Source organism: Thamnophis elegans, chromosome 1 (genome assembly GCF_009769535.1).
Source record: "Thamnophis elegans isolate rThaEle1 chromosome 1, rThaEle1.pri, whole genome shotgun sequence".
Lineage (NCBI taxonomy): Eukaryota > Metazoa > Chordata > Lepidosauria > Squamata > Colubridae > Thamnophis > Thamnophis elegans.
In genome coordinates, this window is record NC_045541.1 from 79,479,234 (window position 1) to 79,505,373 (window position 26,140).

The 26,140-nt window shown below is 39.3% G+C and overlaps 1 protein-coding gene across 1 annotated transcript; it reads left to right on the forward strand.

Annotated features, from left to right (window-relative positions):
- Positions 1 to 460: 460 nt before the first annotated feature.
- SYT8 (synaptotagmin 8) lies at positions 461 to 26,140 on the forward strand. Its single transcript, XM_032231773.1, is given in 9 exon segments — positions 461 to 587; positions 5,778 to 5,938; positions 7,100 to 7,195; positions 8,961 to 9,128; positions 10,151 to 10,318; positions 22,872 to 22,989; positions 24,238 to 24,306; positions 24,309 to 24,370; positions 25,907 to 26,140. Coding segments are annotated over 9 exon segments (1,203 nt in total).

Consider the following 26,140-nt stretch of genomic DNA (forward strand, 5'->3'; position numbering starts at 1 on the left):
CTCCATTTTCTACACTATGGGAACATGAGAGAGGTCGGGGCTGAATGAGAAGAGTACCTCTTCTGCAAGCAAGAGATGCCAATTCAAGCCTGATATTGCCAGCTAGGGCTGAAAAACCTCCTGTTTAAGAAGTTGAAGAGAGGCTGACAGATAGGAAAGCCAATTCTGGGTTAGAAGGGCTGTCAGTTAAGCTGACTCTACAGAAAAGAGGAGAAAGGCATGCGTCTATCAAGGAATGATCCTATTAATATCATAAATTATATTCTGGGTGCTTAGAGGAGCCATTGCCTGGTATTAGTTTAGAATCTGATTGGCTAGTGCTGATGCAGATACTGAGGTATAATTTAAATTCAGGTTATATGAAAGATGATAGTCATCTATATGGTGACATTGGAACATAATCAGCCTCTTGTTAAATAATTATATTATGCCTTTTTTTCCAGCTCACTTTTCCTGGACCATGGCTTCTAAAGCATCATCTGGCATCACTGTTGCTGCTTCCAGAGGCTCCAGTAACCTCACTACAAGTGCTGTGCTAACCACTGCCCCACCCAGCTTCATTGAAGGACTTATCAACAAAATCCCATGTGAGTCAATTGAAGGCGTGATGGAACAAACAGTTTGTTCAATGATCTTATTATGTGTAGCTCAGCTGAGAGGTTCCAGAAGGTCCAGTTCATACCTGTTGGATTTCTTTTCCACAAGTGATTGGAGGATCACTTGTATAATAATAATCATTATCATTATAATACTTTATTCATTAAACATGAAAGTCAGCCAACTGAACATTCAAAAATGCATTATAAATACCAGTGACTGGTGCTAATGATTGATACGGTTTGCTGCCAGCGTCCTAGGTATCAACCAAGAACCTTCTTAAAATATAAGATGTTCCGAGTAGTGCAGTTGTTTTGCAGTTCCACTGGTGTTATTGTAAGAAGCTGCAATTTGTTGATGTATCTTGTAAAATTCTTGGACATGGTGCTAAGTGTGCCGATGACAATGGGTATCACTGTTACATAGCAATAGCAATAGCAGTAGACTTATATACCGCTTCATAGGCCTTTCAGGCCTCTCTAAGCGGTTTACAGAGAGTCAGCATATTGCCCCCAACAATCTGGGTCCTCATTTTACCCACCTCGGAAGGATGGAAGGCTTCATCCATAGCCGTGTAGTTATTGTTATTATTATTTTCTTTCATCCATTCAGTTTTGCCTGGTTCTTGGAGACTGCCTAGACATGTCCCTGCAGTTTTCTTGACAAAGTTTTTCAGAAGTGGTTTGCTATTGTCTCCTTCTTACAGCTGAGAGAGAGTTAATGGTCCAGTGGTGGGTTCTGGATCCCGTTGCAACCAGTACGGTACAAGGGGGCCGGGCGCCCACCACATGAATGTGCGCAACGCACATGCACACATGCACAGTGCGCGCATGCGTGGTTACCACCCACGATGCTCCAGTTGCTTGGTGGAGCATCGCACAGGTGCCATATGCTCAGTGCACCTGTGCAGAAGCCCCAAAAATGTCAAATACCGGTAAGGAACACAGGTGGGTCCCCCGGAGTACCATACTAGAACGGTACCTGGTGCTCCTGGCAGGCACCATTTTGCCCATACTAGGGCATACCGGTCGTAACCCACCACTGGACTAGTCCAAGGCCACTCAGCCGGCTTCATGCCCAAGGCAGGATTAGAATTCACAGTCTCCTAGTTTCTAGTCTGATGCCTTAACCTCTATACCAGATACATTTACTAAAAAACATTTACTCATGCATTCTAAAAATACATGACTTAAAATACATTTACTAAAAAAAGATGACCATGAATTTAAGACTTCCAAGGAACAGTGTGTATGTGTGTATAATTTTCCTAGTTTAGATTAGAGACCTTGTTGATTTAACAGCAATCACCATCACTTGAAACTACTCCCAGAAATTTCCCTACCACAAGAACACTAACCAATAAGTGGTTGCAGAATGAGTGTGTGTCCTCATTAAAAGCCACCTTCCAGAAAAATAAGGCCTCATTGTCACATTGACGAAAATTACCTAAAATATACATACTCTGTTTCTAAATTTAATCCTTCCTCCCATACCATTTTTTTTCTTCATGTATACAAACTGCTCAAATGCTCAAACACACAAGTACATGCCTGTATTCCTTTCCTTTTTTTTACCCATCAGAAACAGCCACAAAGCAGAGGGAATATACATGGAGAAGGATAGTTTATAGGGAAAATGTAGCTGTAGTGAGATGTGAAAGAAGGGATGGAAAAATGGATGGAAATGAGACGAGAACTGAATAAGAAAAAAAAAGGAGGGGAGAACTTAGTTTAGGTATTACAAACATTAGTTAAAAAAAACCAATATTCCTCTCTAACACAGCAATTATTTTATGCTTTGCAACTGAGATGGCTGCAGCAACTTGTCTCTGTTGATCTTTCTAGCTTCTTTTAGATTAGAGAAGAAGACACCCTCAATTTTGAATTTTAAGATTGTTTTTACAAATATAAAAGTAGAGCATAAATCAGTGTTTCTCAACCTTGGCAACTTGAAGTCCTGTGGACTTCAACTCCCAGAACTCCCCAGCCAGCTATGCTGAAGTCCACAGGACTTCAAGTTGTCAAGGTTGAGAAACACTGGCATAAATGGTGATGTACACACTGCTAAACAACTCTAATAAGCAATGAAAGCTTTGATTTAATGTCCACTGCTCCTACATCAGTTCTATATTTGATAGTAAATCCTGGAGATTGGCATAGAGAGGAAAAAGAGGAGATAAATTGGGCCCATTTTGATACTCCTTCACATGGCCCTGAAGATCTGGTTTTGCCAATGGAGCTGGGGAACCCAGTGTGAGATGGAGCCCATCAAGTGGCTTATTGGCTTGATCAATAGTAGTCACAGGTGGGTGGGAGGTTTATTAATTTTTTCATTGATTTTTTTTATATTGGGTTTTTGTCTCGTAAGCTGCCCGGAGTCACTAAGAATGAGTTGGGCAGCATATAAATTTTCATAAATGAATGAATGAATGAATGAATGTATCGACAAATAGTTGTCTATGGCTTTACATTACATTAAGTCATTATAGAATGAGGCTTAAAGTGTCAGATGTGGTTCATCAATGTAACACAATCCATGGTTAATGAAACTACAGCCTGATTTGATGTATGAAAGTAGTCAGACTCATTAATGAGATTTAAAAAACCTGTTATTTGTAAATCGGCCTTGATCAGATCATTTTAGCAACAGAAGAGGAGTCTTCCTTGTATGTTCGTAACATTCTACATAGTTATTTATTCTAGAACATTATTTTGTTTTGTTATTCAAGAGAAATTAGTTGTCCATTTAATTTTCATGGCAACACATACATAATGCCCGGGAACCTTGCTGAGATTATAAAACAAGTCTTTAAAAGTACTCCTGGACTGAACTCAAACTCCCCATTCTGAAACAATAGGATTGCTGGGAGACCTTGCCTCCTTCTCCCTTCCTCCCTCCCCTCCCTCTCTCTCTAACAGTGACTGACAGTAAACATTTATCACCTCCCTTTTTCGGTTCTAAAGGACAAAAATGTTTTTAATCTATATGAAAAGAAGAGCATTTAGTGTAGTCCCTGCCGTATCTGTTCATCATGGGTCAAGATGTCCAAGCTTAACATCAGCACGGTCTTTGGTTCTGCAATCTTCCTCATTCATTCTTTACTGTCCCATTTTTGCTTTCATGTTTCAGAGAGGTATTAAAATGCAGGCATTCATTGAGGATGACAATAAGATCTGCCATCTTACAGATAAATTGGAAGACTGTGGGAAAGAAAAAAGTCACCAAATAGATCCCATGCATCAATAAGCTATTACCACAATAGCTTTTGTGCATGTCCTTTTTAATCTTTTGCTAATTGACTTTGGCATGATAAGATGAAGGAACAAATTATTTAGCATTGGGAGATGGCATTGGATGAATAAATGAAACTCTTCTTTTTTTTAAAAAAATAAAAGGAACTGACTCAATAATTTATTATACCCTTTTGGCATAGTAATTATAAGAATTAAAAGATAGGAAAAGGTAATGGTTCCCCTTGCACCTTCCAGATGTGCTAGATTCTAATCCCTGACATGGTGAATGATGTCAGTCAATAGGCATCTTAGCTGAGGGTAATGGAAATGGGAGTCTAATGTGATCTGCTTCTGAATGCAGTTCTAGGTATTCGTTATGACCTTTAAAGCCCTTGATGTCATAGGTTCATAGGCCTGTCCTTCTTGTGCTAGGAGAGAGCTTATTTCAGATCCTATCAGTCAAAGAACTCTGATTATCGGGATTCAGAAGAAGAGTAATCTCTGCTTTAGTGTCTGAAGCATCTTACCCTGTAAACTAAGACTTGCCCCCACCCTCCTATCCTTCCATAAAAGACTGGAGTCCTGACTCTGGAGTTTGGCCTGGGTACCAAATGGGGGAGTTTCACATTGGAGCTGTCTGCTAAATTGATGGCAAACTCTATTTGGCTATCATATTGATGTATTCTCGTGTTCCTTTTTTGTTGTTTATTTTATTATTCTATATTATCTTACTTCTGTTTACACTCCTTTCATTTTCTTTCTTTTTAATTATTGTAAGCTGCCTTACAAGGCAAGATTGGCAGCAATTAAATTTAACAAATCAATAAATATTTGGTGGATACTAGGTTAGGCATTAATTGTTGTAAATGCTTAATTCTTTGACACAGCAGCCCCATCCTCTATTTTGCAGATAATGATTATGATTTGCCTACATTTGGAAGTTAGCTGTGGTGGCACAGTAGTTAGACTACAGTACTCAGAGGTGGGTTCCTGCCAGTTCTAACCTCTTCTATAGAAGAGGTTCCACAAATCTACTGCGCCATTTAGAACCGGTTCCAGTTCCCCCCCCCCCACCCGTCCGCACATCATCAAGATGAAGAGCGAGAGGAGGAATTCTGGGAGTTGAAGTTCACAAGTCTTAAAGCTGTCAAGTTTGAACACCCCTGGGGGGTTTTTTCTAAAGGGTTAGGGGTGCAAGGGTCTTGTAACTTGACAGCTTTAAGACTTGCACACTTCAATGCCAGAGTTCCTGAGCCAACATTTTGGTTGCTAAGCAAGAGCATTGTTAAGTGAGTTTCACCACATTTTACACGTTGGCCACGCCCACCCAATCATATGGCTGACAAGCCACTCCCACCCAGTCACATGGCCAGCAAGCCATTCCCAAAAAGTAGGCCACACCAACAGAAGAGGTTCTAAAAAAATTTGAAACTCACCACTGGCAGTACTGTATGCTGCTTCTGCTGATCACCGGCTGCCAGCAGTTTGGCAGTTCAATTCTCACCAGGCTCAAGGTTGACTCAGCCTTCCATCCTTCCAAGGTCGGTAAAATGAGGAGCAGATTGTTGGGGGCAATATGCTGAACTCTATAAACCGCTTAGAGAGGGCTGTAAAGCACTATGAAGTGGTATATAAGTCTAAGTGCTACTGCTATACTAGAGTAGCATCCCCCAACCTTTTGGGCACCAGGAACCAGTTCCATGGAGAAAGGTTTTTCTGTGGACTGGAAGAGGCATGGTTTTGCATGCTGCCTGCATCCCATGGATGGGGCTTCACTTGTTTGCGCAGACTGGTTGCTGGCATGCCATTGACCAGTGCTGGTCCATGGACTAGGGGTTGGGGCCTCCTGTACTAGAGCCTCCGAGACTTTGTCACCGTCCAGAAACAATTCCCTGATTTGCATTATATGATTTCTTTCCTCTTTCTTGTCTCCTGCTGCTGAAACAGTACCCAGATGGGCTCTCATTGCAATTGCTGTAGCAGCAGGCTTAGTCCTGCTACTTTTCCTTATCTGTATCATCAAGTGCTGCTGCTGCAAGAAGAAACGGAAGAAGAAGGAGAAACTCAACTTAACAAACATCAATGGTGCCTCCACAACAGCCAGCTTGGTAGGTAACCGTGACTTTTAGAATTGGAATAGCATTTTGATTTTTAAGTTCAAATTTCAAGAGGACTGTAAACCCCAGAGAACTTTCAATGAGTTCTTAGTTACAAAACTCCTTCTAGGCTTGAAGTACAAATATATGACAAGTGGATAGGAAAACAAGATGGATACAATTCAACTGATCTCAGTAGGGCTTAAGCCAGAACTGACAACCAGGCGGTCAAAAAAAAATCAAATAGGTGGCCATGAATACATAATTAAACTTATGGTACTTGTTAGAAAAGGGGCAGAGTTTCAATTGTGCACTTGTATGCCACCTTGACTTTTTGATAATCTTTGCAGATGTCCTGGTAGCTAAGTGATTGGGAACAGTTGATTTGACACAGAAGCTCAATCTTGGAGTACATTAATATATTTGATAGATCACTGATTAAATCATATATAGCTCTGATTTTTACTCCTTGGCTCCAAATACCTACAGGTGGTCCACAGTTAATAACCACTTGTTCAGTGACCATTCAAACTTGTGATGGCACTGGATGGGGGTACTTATGACTGGTCCTCAGGGGTCTGGCTGACACAGAGGACAAACTGGCTGCTCAGCAACCAGCCAAGATTTCTGGCCAACACAGTGTCCCACAGTCATGGGATTACAATTTGCAATCTCTTCTTCTGCCTTCCCACAAGCAAAAATCAATGGGGAATGGCAGAAAATCAGAAGTTGTGGACACATGACTTAACAATCCATGAGAATTCACTTAACAATAGCAACCAGGAATTACTAGAACTGCTGTCACTAAGTGGTATCACCAAGCATACTTTACAATTGCATCACTTAGAGATGGAAAATTCAGTCACAATTACTGTTTTTAGACAAAGATTACCTGTATCATATTTTCAAAGTACATTTTTTTCATTGCCATTGATAAGAATTGATAGATTTTGAATTGGTTTTGTGTCTCCAAGAACTGAATACGATACAATAAACACCAGAGGATTGTTGTTATAGAGAAAAATAGAAGAGGGGGGGGGATACACTGACTTCCTGAATGTAAGATGGCATACAGTATATACAGTCAACCCAAAGTCATTCATACTTCATAGACCATTTATTATATGAATTGCATTTAATGTTTGAATGAAAGGTGCTAATATTTTGATGTAGGTCCAACCTGATTTGGAAGACATTGAATGTGGACTGGAAGATGAGAAACGAGGACGGCTGCAATATTCCCTAGAATATGACTTCCGTGGCCAGGAGGTATATTTCACAAATCCCACAGTGACAAATTTGCACTCTTTTTTATTATAAAGCAATACTAAATAACAATAGTTTTCCTTTCTGCATTTTGCATATTTGTTTTCATGTGGGCAGCCTTATATATCTTCCTTTACTCTACATTGATTCTTTCATCCAATGATGATCAATTTTAGAAAAGCTACCATCCTATTGGCAAATGTTGATAACCTGCACAGCTTCTGGGTTCTTCCTATTCATTACTACTCCAACAAATTTGAGGCAGTGACTAAGGCCTCAGTGCTATCCACCAGAACTTAAGGGAAAAGTTGAAACATTCACTGAAACCAATATGGGTCCAGTATTTTGATTGGTTGTGATTGCTCAATAGGTCTTTCTTTCTTTCTTTCTTTCTTTCTTATCTTTCTTCTCTTTCATTTCTTCTTTTCTTTTTCTTTCTTTCTTTCTTTCTTTCTTTCTTTCTTTCTTTCCTTCCTTCCTTCCTTCCTTCCTTCCTTCCTTTCTTCTTCTCTTCTTCTTTCTTTCTTCTTCTTCTTTCTTTCTTACTTTCTTTCTTCTTTCTTTTCTTATTTAATTTGTCAAGCATGTATAAATGACAGATATAAGTAGAACAAGATTATGAATACAGGAAATGGATATGAACAAGTGGGGACAATAGGACAAGGGGACGGTATGCACATTGGTGTGCTAGTGAATGGCCCTTACAGACCTCTTAGGAATGGGGTGAGGTCAATCATAGACAGTTTAAGGTTAAAGTTATGGGGGTTTGGGGATGAAACCACAGAGTCAGGTAGTGAATTCTAGGCATTGACCCTCTGTTGCTGAAGTTGTATTTTCCGCAATCAGGTTTGGAGCGGTTTATGTTAAGTTTGTATCTATTGTGAGTTCCTGTATTGTTGCAGTTGAAACCGAAATAGTCAATGACAGGTAAGCCATTGTAGCAGATAATTTCATGTATTACGCTCAGGTCAGATCAAAAGTGGCATAGTTCTAAGTTGTCTAAGCCCAAACTTTCAAGCCTGGTGGTATAAGGTATTCTGTTATGAGCAGAGGAGTGTAGTACTTTTCTCGTGAAATATCTCTGGATTCGCACAATTGTATTAATGTCTGATATGTGGTGCAGGTTCCAGACTGATGATTTGTATTCAAGAATAGATCTAGCAAAGGTTTTATACGATCTAGTTTGCAATACAATATTACCGAACAAGAAGCTTCACAAGATTAGATTAACAACTCTTAATGTCTTTTTGGCAATTCTATTGCAATGAGCTCTGAGGCTTAGATCATTAGAAATGAGTTCTCCAAGTATTCCATGATGTTTGGGCAACACTAGCAAACAATCAGAGAATGATCAGATCATAGTAAAGGACTGAGGGTAAAGTCTTCTACTAAGATCCTGTCACAATTGTCTGGGACAAAAAAAAATAGATCTAACATGTAGCCAAGCATGTTTTGGACCTTCAATGACTTAAGTCAATTTCATGACTTAATGCCATCTAGGCAAATTAAAGTTTCTGAAACCCAGTGACAGAATCTAGAAGTTTATTAAAGGATGTTTTTGTGCAGTAGGGAGACCAATACAGCAGAACAATCCAACTGTGTCCTAGAGTCAAATTTCATTCAGAGAGCCTAAGGTCACAACTTTTAAGAACATTACTTTTCTATTTTGGTTTGCTTGTCTAGTCGGATTCTAGCCCATTTCTACAGATTTGCAAACTTAATACACATCCATTTCAAGACTTTCATATTTTTGAATTGATTTTCTAAGTTAAAGGTTAGCGTGAAGCAGGCAGCAGATCTAAAGGCCATGGACAGTGGAGGTACCTCTGATCCCTACGTGATTGTCTTCCTGACATCTGACATAAGGAAGAAGTATGAAACAAAGGTCCATCGTAAGACACTCAGCCCTGTTTTCAACGAAAGCTTCATTTTTCAGGTAGGATTGACCTGTTTCAATTCAGTTTGATATTGTTAAAATTTAGTTTAGAAGTTTGCAAAAAATTCATTAACACATTTTTTTATTGTTATTTCATGTTCTTGGTTAGCTTAATAGACTTTAGTATGATTTGTGATGTTGAGTTTACAAACCCTGTCTTCCATTGAAATCACACCGTTGAAAGAAATGTCCATCTGGGTTCAGTTCCAAGTGGGAAGAAAAACACTGGAAACATGGAGGTTGATTGGAAAGATGGTTTAATGGTGGATAGGACCACATGGTTTGAGGTCCTGGGCAATCGAGCACGTGGGTGAGAGAGAGAAAGATAGAGAGAGATGTATACCCTCTCTTGGGCTTTGAACTTGCTTCCTGTTCCTGTGAAAGAAATGTATTCTGATTGGTTGTCAGATTCCCATGAGGCCATGCAGGGGTAACTTTGTAGATTGTCTTGAGTCCCAGGCTTTACTGAATCTTGCTGGGTGATGTAATGAAGGGGCCTTGGGCAATTCCTATTACAGCTTAATGGCTTTGTCCTGGTTTGTATCTTGAGTGAGGGCTAATCCTATCATGTCTTGAGGGTGAAGGTCTTAATCCCATCACCCTGGAGTTGAAGTGGGGGCCAGGGAGCTGCTTTGTCTTTAAAAACATTGTTTCTCCTTTTCTCATCCAGGAAAATACCATATTCTGCCTTTTTAATATTTCCTAGAATGTTTCATTCTTCTAGGAGAGGGGTGGATGCTAACTTTCTACAACACCTTCTTTATTGTAGCACCTGATTTTGGTAACCCCATTTCCTCACCCCCCCCCCCCCGATGCATACAGGTCCTAATCTGTTGGAGAACCAATGTTGGAGAACCAATCTTGAGCAAAATGGATTTCGGATGCAACTTTTTGACACCATTCTTTGCAGGATGATTGTCCTGTATCGCTCAGATTCACTGCTTCATCGTTTCAGAAGGACATGGGATTTCATCCATTGGTAGAAGTGAAATTGCCATTCCCTTTTTTCCCCTCTTCTCTAGGTCTCCCGAGCAGAGGTGACTGAAGCTATACTGGTCATGCAAGTGTATGATTTCAACCGCTTTTCCAAGCATGACATAATTGGCGAGGTGACTCTGCCTCTTGTGGATGTGGACTTACAGCATGTAATGGAACAATGGCTTGATCTCTCTCCAGCTGGCAAGATAGAGGTACGTAACTCAGAAGTGAGAGTGACAATTTTATCTAATTTGGGTGATCTGGCATCTTACTCATTCGGGGTAAGGGAAACAACTCCCAGCTCAATTTTTATGGGTCTAAAGCTTCCCGAAGTTGTATCATATGAATATGGAAACAAATGGTTTGCCTTCAGCAGTGTTGGTTGTCACTTCAGATACAACAGCGGTAAACTGAGAGTGATAAGCTGAATAATTATTTCATTTCAAATATTCAATGAAAAATCAAGAAGCAAATAATTTAGATGCTTTCCTCATTAGTCATCTCACTCTCTCAGTGCCAGACCTCTTTTGGACCCCCAGGCTGAAAAAAAAATCCTCAAATAACTCTGACCCTGATCACAAAATACCTGCTCAGCTTTGATGCACAGACTGGAATAAATCTCACAAAAGTCCACGTGACATCATTATGAAACTCTGGAGCAGGGGAAGGAAAATGCTGACTGTCTCTATTTAAATGAAGAGTTAGATCTTGGTGCTGATTCTCTTGACCAGTCAAAAGTGCTCTTCCAAGCTTAATTATGCAGATTGTATTACTTAACTGTTAAAGGAATTTAATTATATAGGAGTTATTTCCCATGCTGAAGGTTTTGTAAATTCTTCTGCATGTGGGGCATATGTTGCCAAGGAAGGAAGGAAAGATCTTTTTTGAGGCAATATAATAGGATGTGTGGAAATTGAGGGGGTTGTGGCCCCCCCAGATGTTGCTGAACTTCAATTCTCTGTTGTGGGGCAACCTGGCTGAGATTGCTGAAACTACAGAGTACACAACATCTAGCTGTTTTCCCTCCTTACCTGTAAGATAAAGTTAGCAAAGAGAGAATCTGTGTTTGTTTTCAGATTTGGCAGTCCCTGTGAAAAGAGATTAAACTAAATTACTCTGTTATTCTGCTAGTAAAAGACAACAATAAAAAGGGTGTTTTTTTTCAGGCAGGCTTTTGAGAACTGGGAAAATGGCTTTGTTGTTTGTTTTGTGCCTAATTTGTGAACGTGTGAACTATTTTATTCTGTGTACTATTAGGTGCCTTGAGCACCATTATTTGGTAGAAAGGCAGGGAATCAATACAATCATAAATCTATTTAGTTCCTGTTGTGTGCAAAATATTGTGTCGCCCTGTTCAGATTGTAAGCTTTGATAAATCCCCAAAAGAGCAGATGCTATCACAACTCTTACATAGTATAATGTTAAGCTCGCCATCTTTCTACAAATTTAAATGCATTCTTAACTTATGCGCAGTTGATTATAGATTCACAATAAGAACATTGTGACTATTGGCAGGTGCAGAAATTAATTTGATTTGATGCTATAGTTTTTACAGTAGAGTGGTTAATAAGGCCCCTGAAGGTGATTGAGTCATTAAGCCTACAATTACCGAGGTGAAGAAAATTCCATTGGATATATATACATTCTGAACCTTCAAATCTCTCAAGCTGTGATGTTTGTTTATTTAATGGTCCTTGACTCTTCTAAAAGAGTTGTCTGAGTATTTGAAAATGGCGATAATTGTGTCTTACAAAGTAAGCAATTTTAGAAACAGTGAGAAACATTGTGAGAGTAAAGCTACATGGAACTACGTGGAAGTCAAGACTAGATCTAAAAAAACCAATAAAAATTCTGGTGGAACGACTTGAAAATTTGTCAGATTTGCAAAAGAATATCGTCTGTGAATCACCTACTGAAAAGTTTAGCAACAGATAATATAGCACCTTAATGCAACAATGACCGAAGACTCCTGAAAAGAAAAACAGAAACATTTTCAAAATCACAAATAGAAAGACTTGTACTTCGTTATACAAAACATTTGGACTTCATTCTTATTTCTGTCCAAGAAGATATTGCAAAGTATTCCAGCTTTGCACCTACCATATTCATTGTTTTCATATTTTGAAGCTATAAAGAACTGCACAATAGATTCATGCTTTGAAATTGATAGAAAGATGCTGCATTTAATTTGTAGTTTTGAGGTTGTGTCCCCTTGTGTTCACTTAGGAAGTTAGCAGCATGTCCAACTTGACCAGGATGCTGAAATTTTTATATAAAACTGCATCGCCTAACTCCACACTTCAGCTCATCATAGTTTGTTAACTACTTACGACTTTCTAGATTCAGATATGGCTCACAAACTGCATTAGCTGGATTTCCCTAATACATTAACACAAAGCCAAACAAAGCACACTATGATTTGAGCCATGGTAGCGCAGTGTTAGAATGCAGTATTGCAGGCTAACTCTGAATTCTATTGCCAGGAGTTCGATCCTGACTGGCTCAAGGTTGGCTCAGCCTTCTATTCTGGTAAAAAGAGTTGCTTATTCTTATAATTATATTAGGCTAATGGGTATTGCATTCCAGCTTCTGAAGGGCATCATATTAGGAAGACATGATAGATTTAATATTATTAAAATTCCTAAAAATAATTTGGAATATTCTGATAAAATTAGTTCTTACTAGTAAGACATTCTATGCATGTTCTGTTGGAAGAAATGTCCTTCTGGTTTGGTTCCAAGTGGGGAAAAAGACACTGAGACATGGAGGCTGCTTGGAAAGACGGTTTAATGGTGGACAGGACCACATGACTTGAGTCCTGAACAGAAAAGATGATCACATGCTTCAATGTTGGGTAGAGAAGAAGAGAGAGCGAAGAAGGGGCTTGCAGGGTTTTTTATAATCTGTTCGGCCCCACCTATCTGTTTCCTGTTCCTGTGTAAGCAATGTATTCTGGTTGGTTGTCAGACTCCCATGGGGCAATGCAGGGGCAAATCTCTAGGCTGTGTTTTGAATCCAGGTTTGGTTGAGTTCTCAGATGCCATGTGGTGAGTGGGTAAAGGCTAATCATGCCTTAATCCCATCACCCTGGAGCTGAAGGGTTAGGGTTAGAACTCTTTATTATGTAAAGGGACTGGCTTGGGTATCTTAATGGCCCATTGACAAAGGGGATGTGCAGGAAGCGGCAGGGAGCTACTTTGTCTTTAAAACATGTTTCTCCCTTTTCACATCCAGGGAAATATAATATTCTCCCTTTTCAATATTTCCTAGGATATTTCATTTTTTGGGGAGAGGGATGGGTTTTAACTTCCTACAGTTCAAACAACCACTTTTCTTTGCAAAAGTCTTACTCCAAATTTGCTTTTGAAGTAATCAAATTATAGATTTATTGTTATTTTTTACCAATGTTCACATTTGGTAATAAAGTAGGCTATAATTCCAATAACTAAATAAATAATGGGGCTACATAAACAATTTAGTGGCAAGAAATTTACCCCTTTTGTATCACTAGAGCAAAGTCAACCCATCACTTAATATCAGGCTACTTATGTGATAAAAACTAAGAGGAGAGACATAATCCATTTTTTTCAAAGTAAAGATCTGCTTGCAATATGTACTTCTTGTTTTTTGTCAATTATAAAACCAATTACAAAATGCTGCAACTGGCAAGTGTACCATATAGGCAGACCTCACTTACTGACTGCCTTGTTCATCAACCATTTGAAATTACGACAGCGCTGGAAAAAATAGATTTATGACTGGTCCTCAAACTTGCTGCCATTGTGATGTCCCTGTGGTTGCACAGTTGTAATCTGAGCCCTTTGCAAGCTTAACAGCTGGGAAGCAAAATTTATGGGGAGCAGGAAGTCACAAGTCTCCGTCACATGATGTTCATGCTTAACAACCCATAGTGATTTGCTTAATGACTGCAGGAGAACTGGCTTGGCATGGTCACACAACAGCTCACTTAATGATTGCATTGCTTAGTGACAGAATTGCTAGTCCCAATTTGAGGTCAGTACGTGAGAACTATGTGTATTTTTTGTGTCTCGGGAATGAGCCAAGGTGGCGCAGTGGTTAAATGCAGCACTGCAGGCTACTGCTAGATCAGCAGGTCAGCGGTTCAAATCTCACCGGCTCAGGGTTGACTCAGCCTTCCATCCTTCCGAGGTGGGTAAAATGAGGACCCAGATTGTTGGGGGCAATATGCTGACTCTCTGTAAACCGCTTAGAGAGGCCTGAAAGGCCTATGAAGCGGTATATAAGTCTACTGCTATTGCTATTGCTATTGCTATAATGAAGCCAAGGAGTCAGTTCTAATAGCATAACCTGGACTAATCTTTTGGAGCTGCATGTACAATTAGGATTCATCCAATCTCCTTGTTTCAGTTTGGCATAGTTAAACACTGCAGCTTATTGCACCAGTTGTAGGCTAAACTGAATATATGAAGCTTACTGAAAAAAGCTCTTTAAGGTCACTTCCAAAGTTTTTGAACCAACTCTGGGCCACAGTGATCCTATGATATTGGCCATGTTCAGAAGCTGAGCTGATTTCTTCCAAGGCAGCTATAGAGTAACTGAAACCATAAGGCTGGGCAAATATATGAGAAATGTTGTGGATCTGTCTCTTTTCCCGTTTTCAGAAACTTCTGGCTTCTCCTAGGCTTCATTTAAATAAAAAAAATGAGAAAGATGCCTTGGTGTCATTTCTATTCTCTCTGTATAAGTCCCCCCCCCCCGCACCCATATGTCTAACTGACATACGGTGTGCAACTTCAAGTAAGACACAGAGGAAAGTATACAAGCAATTTGTTTTATTTCTATTTTGTTTGGAATGAGGGTGAGGACAAGTTTGTTTCTCCAGGATATAGTAGGATGGTGATTTTTTTTATTCCATGTACTGAAAGGTCAGACAAGAAAATATTGCTTCTTGGCTAGTGGGCTGATCCAGTGCAATCCCTGTTCTTATTGTGTACCACCTTCAGACTGATGGATTGGGACATGTATGCAGTGGCAGGGTAGAAGTGCCTTGAATCAAAGAAACTCGATGTCCCCTATTAAAATCCATATCAATAAGCCATCCTGTGCAGCATTTTCAGCGAAGCTGTCGAGGGAAGTTGTTTCAACTTCCCACCCAGCCTTTCTAATTTCTTTTAGTGGTTGAAACACTCTGCAGGAGAGTGTAAGAGAATAAAATAAGGACAATATCAGCGTTCCAACTATCATGCAGAATTAAATCAGAGTCCAAGGCAGATCTATCCTTAAAGTTCCAATTTAATAAGACAGACATGTTGGCACATCTTTGGAAATCCCAATTCTGAAAATTTCCTGGGATTCCACCCAGTTGAAAGTCTATGAACTTATCCCCACACCCATAAATCCATCACATGGTCCAATCTTCTTCGGCCACGCTGGCTTCTCCACCCAGCTTGTTCCGGTGAGGTGCAGAGGTGCGGAGACAAAAGATGACCTTGGCTTCTAGAAAAGAATGACAACAACACATTCCACAATTCTACTCCTTTCTATTCCCCCCTTCCAACTAGTACACTAATGAAACAGCATAATGAAATATTAGAAAGTGTGGCAGGCCAAAGATCCTAAAAGGAACATAACTACAGGCCTGACAGACAAGGGATTCGAATGCAATGAAGAGTAGGATGGAGCATCAAGGAAAACCTTGATCAGTCAATGGATCCGGAATATCTGCAAGCACACCTTGGGTAAAATCCTCCCGGTTCAGCCTGGTTGGCTGAACCGGTAGGGACAATTGTCCTTGGTTCTGCAAACCAGTAGTTTAAAAAAAAGCTTCCAAGGATTGCATGATTCAGCTTTTTCCCGCTTTAAAAGCATTTCCACCGTCCAGGCCTTCCGCATAGCCCTTAAGAACTGGCTCGCCCGTCAGGCCTGGGGACAAGGATAGTTACCCCTCCCGAATGATGAATGTATGTTGTTGACTATTTTATTATATGTCTCTATCTTAACGTCTGTATTCCCCCTCCCCGATTTATGTGAGCCGCCCTGAGTCCCCTCAGGGAAAAGGGCGGCCTACAAATATTAATAAAATCCAAATCCAAATCTAAATTTTCCCTGCCGGTTCGGCAAATGGTCGGAAAAAGTGCTTTAAAAAGCTTTTCTAAAAGCTTCCGACGACGGCGTGGCTCATGGTCCGAAGCTATTTTTTTAGATTTTAAACCATTTTTTTCCCTGCCAGTTTGTCTAAACCGGTAGGGAAAAAATGCTTTAAAAAGTGGAAAAAAAGTTGGCCACAGCCCACCCAGTCATATGATTCCCCCCACAAGCCATGCCCACAGAACCGGGGGGGGGGGATTAGATTTCACCGCTGCCTTGGATACCACACATTTATATCTTGAGCAGCTGCTGCTCCCCTTCATACTTCAACCATCTTGATTAGACATAGAAATGTAGTTAAATTTTAACCTGTGATGAAAGAGCATTCTTACTGGCTGGAGAAAAGGATTATCCCACCCATCCATGAGTCAGCTCAAAACAATGCTGGCATAAAATTGGCTGCCCCTGTGGCTGGATCTGAGTGTTCTGTTCTGAGTCATTGACAAAAGGTGGTGTCTTGATTTCTGAACATGCCCTTTCATATAACTATGAATAATTTTCTGCACACACTTTGCTGTTACAGTATGTCAGCTGCTACAGGGGGAAAAAATGACTCAGGATGGGCTTGATTTAGGGACTCTAGAACACAAAGCTTGTCCTGGTTTTTGAAGTCCCATTTTGGCATCTCTTATTCATATTCATCTTCATTTGCAATAAAAACGCATTAAGAATGAATAAAAACAAATGTTAAAAATTAAAGTACATGCAACCAAGAGATCTAATCTAATTAATTGATAAGTTATAATAGCGCAGCAGACCAAAGACATGTTCTAATATCATTCAACAAGAAACGAAAAGGGACACAGCCAAATCATATAATTATTGTACCTTTGCATCATTAATACACTACGTCCATCCTTTCTGATACATTCTTTAAGTGTCCAAAGAATTCAGAATCAACAGAACCAAAGTAATATTTTAAACATTTTTAAAGATTGGCATCTACTGATGTTCCATTATTGGTTATGTCAATTGTTCATTCCATAAGTCATAAGGTCAGTTAACCTCAACTTCAAAAATATTTTTAAATTTCTGCTTTAGATGCAAAATTTATTTGATTTCAGAATAGGCTCCATCAAAAAAGATAGTATCTTGGGGCTCTTTGGGGTGGCTTAGGTCAGGGGTGTTTGCTGCCCGTTTACTACCAGTTTGCAACCCGCACGCAACGTGTGTGCACGCTGTTCAATGTAAATTGTTCTTCGCGCATGCGCAGAAAATTTTCAGTGAACTGCGCATACACAGCCACTAAAATCCAAAATGGTGGTGGCCCATCGGTGGCAAGGGAACCAGTTTGGGGGAGTGGCAGGCCTGGGTAGCTGCTGGTTCTGTGACCCCGGCCTGAATTCCTCTACTGGTTCGGCCGAACTGGGCTGAACTGGGAGCAACCCACCTTTGGCTTAGATATTTGCTTCATATTGAGGAAGCAAAACATTTACATTGGTTTATATTGCCAGAGTTATGTATTAGGCAAAGAAAATTCTATCTGGAGTTGTTGACATTCCTTTAAATAATCATTACAGTAATTAATTCAAAGTAAATATTCCAGAGCCTTCTTATATTTTCCAATAGAAAGCCTTACCTCTTAGGTTTACAGTAGACATCTTCCATAAAACAAATATTCATGAGATTAGTGGATGGCCCCAAATATAGCCACTTGCTTGTAAACCAAGAAATGAAAGACTATTTTTGCTATGTGATACCGATTTAAATCATTGCTAAGATCTTAACAGAAATACATAGCAATTTTACAATAAAACTTATAAAAGTTGGTATTCAAATATAAATGATAACATAATGTCTAATGTATTTTTGAGAAATTATCAAAGATAATTTCAGCTTAGCCAGTAAAATTCCTGGAAGTTATTTTCCCGTATAATTTTCTTGATAGTCTCTTGATCTGAATAAAATAACTTTTTGGATATGAACAACAGTACATATCTTAAAATATGCATCAATTAGGTAGTAATATTCATTTTAATAACATTAAATTTAATAGATTTTAAATGTATGCATTAGCCATTGGAATCTTACTTTTAACTTTCAATATACTAATTTCCACATATTTTGAGATTTTTTAAAATTATATAAACCAAAATATTTAATACATTCTGTACAAATTACAAAGCCCAATAACTTATATTGACCTATTTATAAATTAGATTCCAATTAAAGTAAATTAGATTGTCCTGGTTAATCTGATAATAATATTGTCCAAATGCAGCGACCTGTAAATAATTAAATTCTGAATCTAAATAGCATGGTATATGCCAGTATAATACCAGTAATATTATAAGATTGCCTGAGAATAATTGTTAATGGCTCAAGAATTAAGTCATAAACCAATGGAGCAATTGGGCAACCATGACACGCTGCCATACTGTCACTCATCTGATAACTCAACTGGCCTAAAAAATTTAAAAAGTTATTATACTTGCTATGGTTTCAATAATAAATTTCAACCCATCTAATAAAAGAAGTTGGAATCCTTACCTACACATGTCCCGCTTAAAAAAATTAAGCTTACCTGTGTCTAAAGCTTTTTCAACATCCCAAAAACATTAATACATCAGAATCCAATTTATTTTGTGGTATAACATACCTATTTATGAGTGTAAATAATTGGATACTGTCTGGTTTTTGAAAAATCCAGACCGAGTTGGATGAATTATGCATGGTGACGCTCTCTGAAATCATCTAGACCAAAAGCAATAATATTCTGCATCTACCGTATGGATATATAAATTGTACAAAACACAAATTCTTACCTGCTTTTAAAATCAGGGTTGTTGTAGAAGCCTCATAAAAATACAAAGACAATTTACTGGATTTAAGTAATTCGTTATAGAACTCTAACAACAATGGCTCAGCAAATCTACAAAACATTTATACCATTGGACACTGGAACTTTCACATTTTATCTCCAATATGTCTTGCAGTTTCAAAGATACCTTCCAAGATATCCACAGAATCCTGTGATAATGGTTGGATAGCAATCTCTTAAAGTTATCCTATGTTTAGGTTTACCATAAATAATGTAATATAGAGACTCAGGGTTTTAGAGATTTGAAAGTTTAGATTCTATAAGGTGGGAGAACTGAAACTGTCTACTTGATTTTGGAAGGAACAAGGTCTGAACCAATACAGGAAAGAGCAATTGAACATATACTCACCCGCACACTCTTTTCTCAGTGAAAAGAGTTGTTTAAAGCCTGGATAGATATAAAAGGAAGTCAGGAAATAAAGAAGACATTTATAAAAGCTGAGGGATAAATAACTGAGGTACAGGTTTTCATGATCATAAGGGTGATTATGAGATGTCTATGCTTCCAACACTCCCAAACCGCACCATTTCTAGGTACCTCTAGCCTCCTGACTCACCTTTCATGATGAAACATTTTACCCGTATCAAAGCTGTTCATGAATGGTGTTGGATTAAAGGAAAAATTCTACTATTATACCAATGTAATTAATAATGGCTGATACCTATCTCCTCCATTAGTGAGAGAGAAGGGCAACCCGTGGAGACAAGGCCCAAACTACATGATGTTAACACACTTTATATAAGGGATACTAAACAGTCAAATCCAAAATAGTGGAAAATGAAGCGTTGGAAAGGGGTTCAATAAATAATGGAATTTTTTTTGTCTATTGCAGTGTATATCAAACCAAGTATGGTCTCTCTTGATCATCAACATAGGCTTTTTGAAGACATCTCATTTGAATTCTGCATATGTTGATAGCAGATGTTATTATATCTTCAGAGACAGGCTGTTTTTCTTTCTCTTGAAAATTGAAATCCATTTTAATCAAAAGATGGTGAACATCAATTTTCCAAGATAGAAAGAAGCACATTTCATTCCCTAAGCTCATTAAAAGAATTGGGTTGCTGCTGCTGATCATCAGTGGGATTATGAAAGTATACAAATCTCAGAAGTGAATAAAGAAAAATAAGTATGCTTGGCTTGTGAGCATGCTAGCTTGATAGCACCTTGACATCTGTGAGATAATTCTAATAATTATATTACTGATGTAGAAATGGAATATCCCCTAGAGGGCGCTATTAGCAATTATATTACCAGGGAACTAGTAATATCTCAGGCTGAATATGAATAGTTAATGAAGTTTGTGTGTTGAGGCCATTGAGCAGTAATGTTACGTTTTGTTCAAGAAAACCATATTCACTTTGGGATCAATTGCCCAGAGTATGGATTTTATTGATGTGTAACACAGGCAGCTTGCTCACGGTGATGAATGGTTGAAGCTTGTGATATTACAAATTGAGTGTGTTTATTTCTGTATCTACACCAGGGGTGGGTTCCTGCCAGTTCTAACCTCTTCTATAGAAATCTACAGTGCCGTTTAGAACCGGTTCCAGCTCCCTCCCACCGCCCGTCTGCACATCATCAAGATGAAGAGCGAGAGGAGGAATTCTGGGAGTTGAAGTCCACAAGTCTTAAAGCTGTCAAGTTTGAACAGCCCTGGGTTTTTTTTCTAAAGGGTTAGGGGTGCAAGGGTCTTGTAACTTGACAGCTTTAAGACTTGCACACTTCAATGCCAGAGTTCCTGAGCCAACATTTTGGTTGCTAAGGAAGAGTGTTGTTAAGTGAGTTTCACCACATTTTACAAGTTGGTCATGCCCACCCAGTCACATGGCTGGCAAGCCATTCCCACCTGGTCACATGGCCAGCAAGCCACTGCCACAAAGCAGGCCACACCTACAAAAGATGTTCTAAAATTTTTTGAAACCCACCACTGGTCTACACACAGACACACAGACACACAGACACAGACACACACACACACACACACACACGTTCCTATTCAATGAATCAACATGCAATTGGTTGGATTCATAATAATGGTTTTATATATACCAAGTTATAATGAAGTTTCATTGATTGTTTCTCATGCAGTGTGAAAATAGCCATTGTAGTTGGTCAATATGGTTTATGCTTTAATAGCATAAGAGAAAACAGGCTTTATGTCTCATTCAACAATTAATGAGTAAAACAAACTCCTACATCGATGCAGTATGTGAACCTAACACTTTGTGGGATTAAAAAAAGAGGGAGATCCTTGTTTTAAACAGATATTTGGTCATACTTTTGGAATAGAAATATTTTTCAAATTATGCCTAGGTTCTCCTCCAAGGAACAAGGTGTTCAATTAATGCAGTTGTACAGCAGGAGATCTTTGATCAGATCATCCTTTTCCTGTGTGTATGGTGCTTCAGGGAAATAAAACTACTTTCCTATCTCATTTCCCAAAGTTGCCAGTTTGGAAAATGCCAGTGATGCTAATAACATCCATACAAGGATGGGACCCAGGGATGGTTCAAGGATAGGTTTAAACCTCCCCTTCCCTGCACTATTGCTTCACTTTAAGGGTGGAGCCCCCTGCTGGACACTCGAAATCAGAAGAAGGACGTTTGGAAGGATTTGCCTATGAACTTAAGCAGAGTACTGAAACAATATCAAATGATTTAAGCAGGAAGACATCCCAGTCAAAACACTGCTCCTAACCAAAAGAGAATATCATTGATGTGATGAGTGCAAACAGACATGCATTGTATTTGATTTAAAACCTAGATTTGAGGAGTCCTCGGTACCCTCTGAACTGATGATGTTACTAGTTAGGGTAATGAAACATTTGCAAGAAAATAAGCAAGCTCCGGGAGCACCAAGGACTCCTCATTTCAACCCTGAGCTACAAATATTCTCCTTTATTGAAGCGTAGATTTGTTAAGAACTACAAAAACTACCTACAGAGAAGGAAATCCAAGAGAAGAAGGAGAACATTCCATTTGACTCTTAAGCACAGAGACTTGTTTCAGTATCAACAAGGCATCTGAGAGAGAGATACACACATACACAGGGGCTGCATGTGGAGACCCTCCACTTCATATTTCTGGCCATTTGTCCTAGGTGTCCAAATAAACCATGGATGCAAATAAACAATGTCAACATCTTTGTTGTTGTTGTTGTTAGTTGTGAAGTCGTGTCCGACCCATCGTGACCCCATGGGCAATGTTCTTCCAGGCCTTCCTGTCCTCTACCATCCCCCGGAGTCCATTTAAGCTCACGCCGACTGCTTCAGTGACTCCATCCAGCCACCTCATTCTCTGTCGTCTCCTTCTTTTGCCCTCAATCTTTCCCAGCATTAGGCTCTTCTCCAGTGAGTTCTTCCTTCTCATTAGGTGGCCAAAGTATTTGAGTTTCATCTTCAGGGTTTGGCTTTCTAAAGAGCAGTCAGTCACCTTTATTAAAGTCATCTTTATTAAATACTTAAAATCTGATCATAGACATCATCCATCATACGTCGCTTGGCTGAAGTTGAATTTGCCTACATTTAAACAAAAACCAATGGTTTAAAAAAAGAATTAGGGTTGTTACAGCAGAAAATAGTTTGGTGCATATTAAATTGGTGCATATTAAAAAATACTTTCACCTCTGTGGTGTCAATAGTTCTCCATTTTTCTGAGCTTAGAAAAATGATTTCTGGAGCAACAATAATTGTTTCGAAGTATTCCTCAGAGTGTTCCTATTTTAGCACTATGTTAGAAAGACTTTTGGCTTTATCCCTTTATCTTTCCTCACTATATCAGTCTGGCTTCTCCTGTATTTTTGTTTCTCACAGCAAGAGCACCTTGGAGAAATCTGCTTCTCACTGCGATATGTCCCCACTACCAGCAAATTAACGGTAGTTATCTTGGAAGCCAAAAAGCTCAAGGTTATGGATGCAGATGGATTATCAGGTATGAAGGACAGATCCCTAAGGAACGTCATGCTTATTTAGAGCCTGTTAATGCATGTTGCTGAAATTCATCCCGGAGTCCCACTTTATTTTGAACCCTTTTTGTCTAAACTTGCACAGGTGTCAAATTCACCATGTCACATTGCCATCATGTGATGTTTCATGACATTTTCCCATTTGTGGAGGGGTGGGCGTGGCCTGTGTGTGGCACATTCGGCCCGTGGGCCGCCAGTTTGACACATGTGAAGGCCCCTATAGCTCTCTTGATTTGAATTACTGCTGATCTTGGCAGCAGAGACGATACAACATGGCATGGATCTCCATTGTAAGAACTATAATCCTCTCTTGCATTATGAAAGAGAGTTTGTCCCAGCTGCTGTTATGGGTATCACAGTACTCTGGAAAAGAGATAGGAGAACTGTATTAGTCTATGGTAACCAAAAATCAAAAGGAATCTGACTTTCTGACAAACACATTTATTAAAAGATAAAAGCTTTTATGAGATGTAGTTCATTTCATCAAAGGCATAAGTGGATCTACGTAGCTGAGGAAATGAGCTATAAGTTAGAACAGCTGATGTCTTTTCATAAAATGTGTTAGTCAGAAAAGAAAAGCTATTGAATTCCTCCTGATCATTGGAACAAAAGGAGATTACTGTTATTTTTGTAAAAGCCATGGTGGTGCAGTGGTTAGAATGCAGTATTGCAGGCTAAATCTGCCAACTGCCAGGAGTTCATTTCTCACCTGCTCAAGGTTGACTCAGCCTTCCATCCTTCCCAGGTCAGCAACATAAGGACCCAGATTGTTGGGGGCAATATGCTGACTCTGTAAACTGCTTAGAAACTGTAAACTGTAAAGCACTGTGAAGGAATATATAAGTCTAATTGCTATTGCTATTATTATTTTTGTTTCGGAAAGAGGAACCATACAACATTTGAGTAATATGATTTGTGTAATATGGTTGTGAAAGCTGGTGGGGAGGAATTACATTTTCTCCCAAAAACTCACAACAGCATTAGTCTCACAGTGACCTTTACAGAAAGATCAGTTGTGTTTTTTTCCTCAAAATACCTAGTCACCCTACAGGGCTTCTGGCAGAACCACTGAGTTATAGTAAGGCAGCTAATATTTGGGTTAGGAGTTTTTCATGGAGGCTGCAATATGGTTTTCAGGAACACTTTAATGTCTGGGGAAACTTCTTTTTGGATTAAATTGCCTCAACTGTTCTTTGCTTTACTTTCCATGCCAGACCCATATGTCAAAGTGCAACTTATTCTGAACAAAAAGAAATGGAAGAAAAAGAAGACAACTGTGAAGAAAACACATTGAGCCCCTATTTCAATGAGGCCTTTGTTTTTGAAGTGCCTTTCAACTTGATCCAGGTAGGCCCAGTAGAAGCCATTTCATAGCAGAACCAGGTTACTGGAAAATGAAATAATCTCTAGAAGCATCATTGCTTTTGCAGATGTTTTGAGCTCACCTTACTAAGGCCTGCTGTAAAAAAATGTATCTTCTTATACATATAATCCTTGTTTAATGGCTGCCCTGTATTGTTTGAAGTTACAAAGGAAAAGTAACTTTAGGACTTTATGGTTCTTGCATTTATAACCATTGCAGTTTCCCGCAGTCATGTGATCACCATTTGCCCAATTCACAGCTGGCTTCCATCAAGCAGAGTCGATGGAGAACCAGCAGTAAAATTACAAGTCATGACCACGTGATGTCTTGCTTAGCTATTATGGGTGCTTTGCTTAGCAGCCATGATGGAAGTGAGATCATATCTCAGTTGCAGTCATATGATGTCTTGCTTAATGATCACATGACTTAGCAATAGTGATCCCAGTTATATTAAATGAGGAATACTTGTACTGAAGTCAGTTTTGCTTCTTATTGTGACTTATTTCCTGTTACTCTGCTTCTCTTTTGCTACAAGAAGCTATTAGAATATAGAATAACAGAGTCGGAAGGGACCGTGAGGTCTTCTGGTCCAACCCCCTGCTTAGGCAGGAAACCCTACACCACTTCAGACAAATAGTTATCCAACATCTTCTTAAAAACTTCCAGTGTTGGCGCATTCACAACTTCTGTATTATTTTTCTGGCCCTAAACTAAACAAACATAACAACTAAGAATTAAAAAAAAATCAACACCATATTTAATGCCTACCAAAATGGTGTCAAACAGGGTTAGAGGAGTTTCCTCTTTTGACATCTTGCAGTAACATTATAAGTGTTATTTTGGCAGGGGGCATCACAAAGCATCGTGGAAAGTTTAAAGTCCTTACCCATGAATCTTTATTATGCAGCTCTTTTAAGCAGGATTGGGCTGACATTTGAAAAATAATAATATAAGTGAGTACAAAAGATGGACAGAAAGTAACTAAAGCTGTAATGGTAAAAAGGCATGAACTCTTCCAAATGCTCCCCATCAGTGGTGGGATTCAAATAATTTAACAACCGGTTCTCTGTCCTAATGACCAGGTGGGTAGGTGGGGCTTAGTGGTCATGTGACTGTGTTGGCGTCGTCAACTCAACATAACTCAGGTTGATGGGCACTTTGCCTTAGCTGTTACAATGTAATAAGGGTTAACCAGAGAGGCGGTTTCTGTAAGCAGGGCAATAAAGATTAAGCTAGAAACAACACCAGAATGTTTCCTTCCTGCCTTCCTTATAGGATTAGCCCTGTAAAGTGGGAAAAAACAAAAGATTTCTTCCAACAACTGGTTTTCTGAACCTCTTAGAAAGTTAAGAACCAGTTCTCGCGAATAGGTGCGAACTGGCTGAATCCCACCACTGCTCCCCATGCAGAGAGCACCTTGTAAGGAGATATGAGATTTCTCTGTTTGCATTGTAAAAACCATCTCTGTGTTCCCTTCCTTTTCCTCCTCTCATCTCTCTGCTTTGTAATTTTCATGCTAGAATGTGGACCTGGTGATCTCAGTCTGGGATCATGACAAAGTGACCAAGGATGACCAGATCGGAAAGTTGTTTCTCAGCTGCCGAGCTACAGGGAACCAGTTGCGCCACTGGTCAGATATGCTGGCTAATCCTCGCAGGCCTATCGCACAGTGGCATAGCCTGCAGCCTGTGGAAGTTATGGACAAAACTCTGGGACTGAAGACACGCTTCAAACTGCCACTACCCACCAGCTAA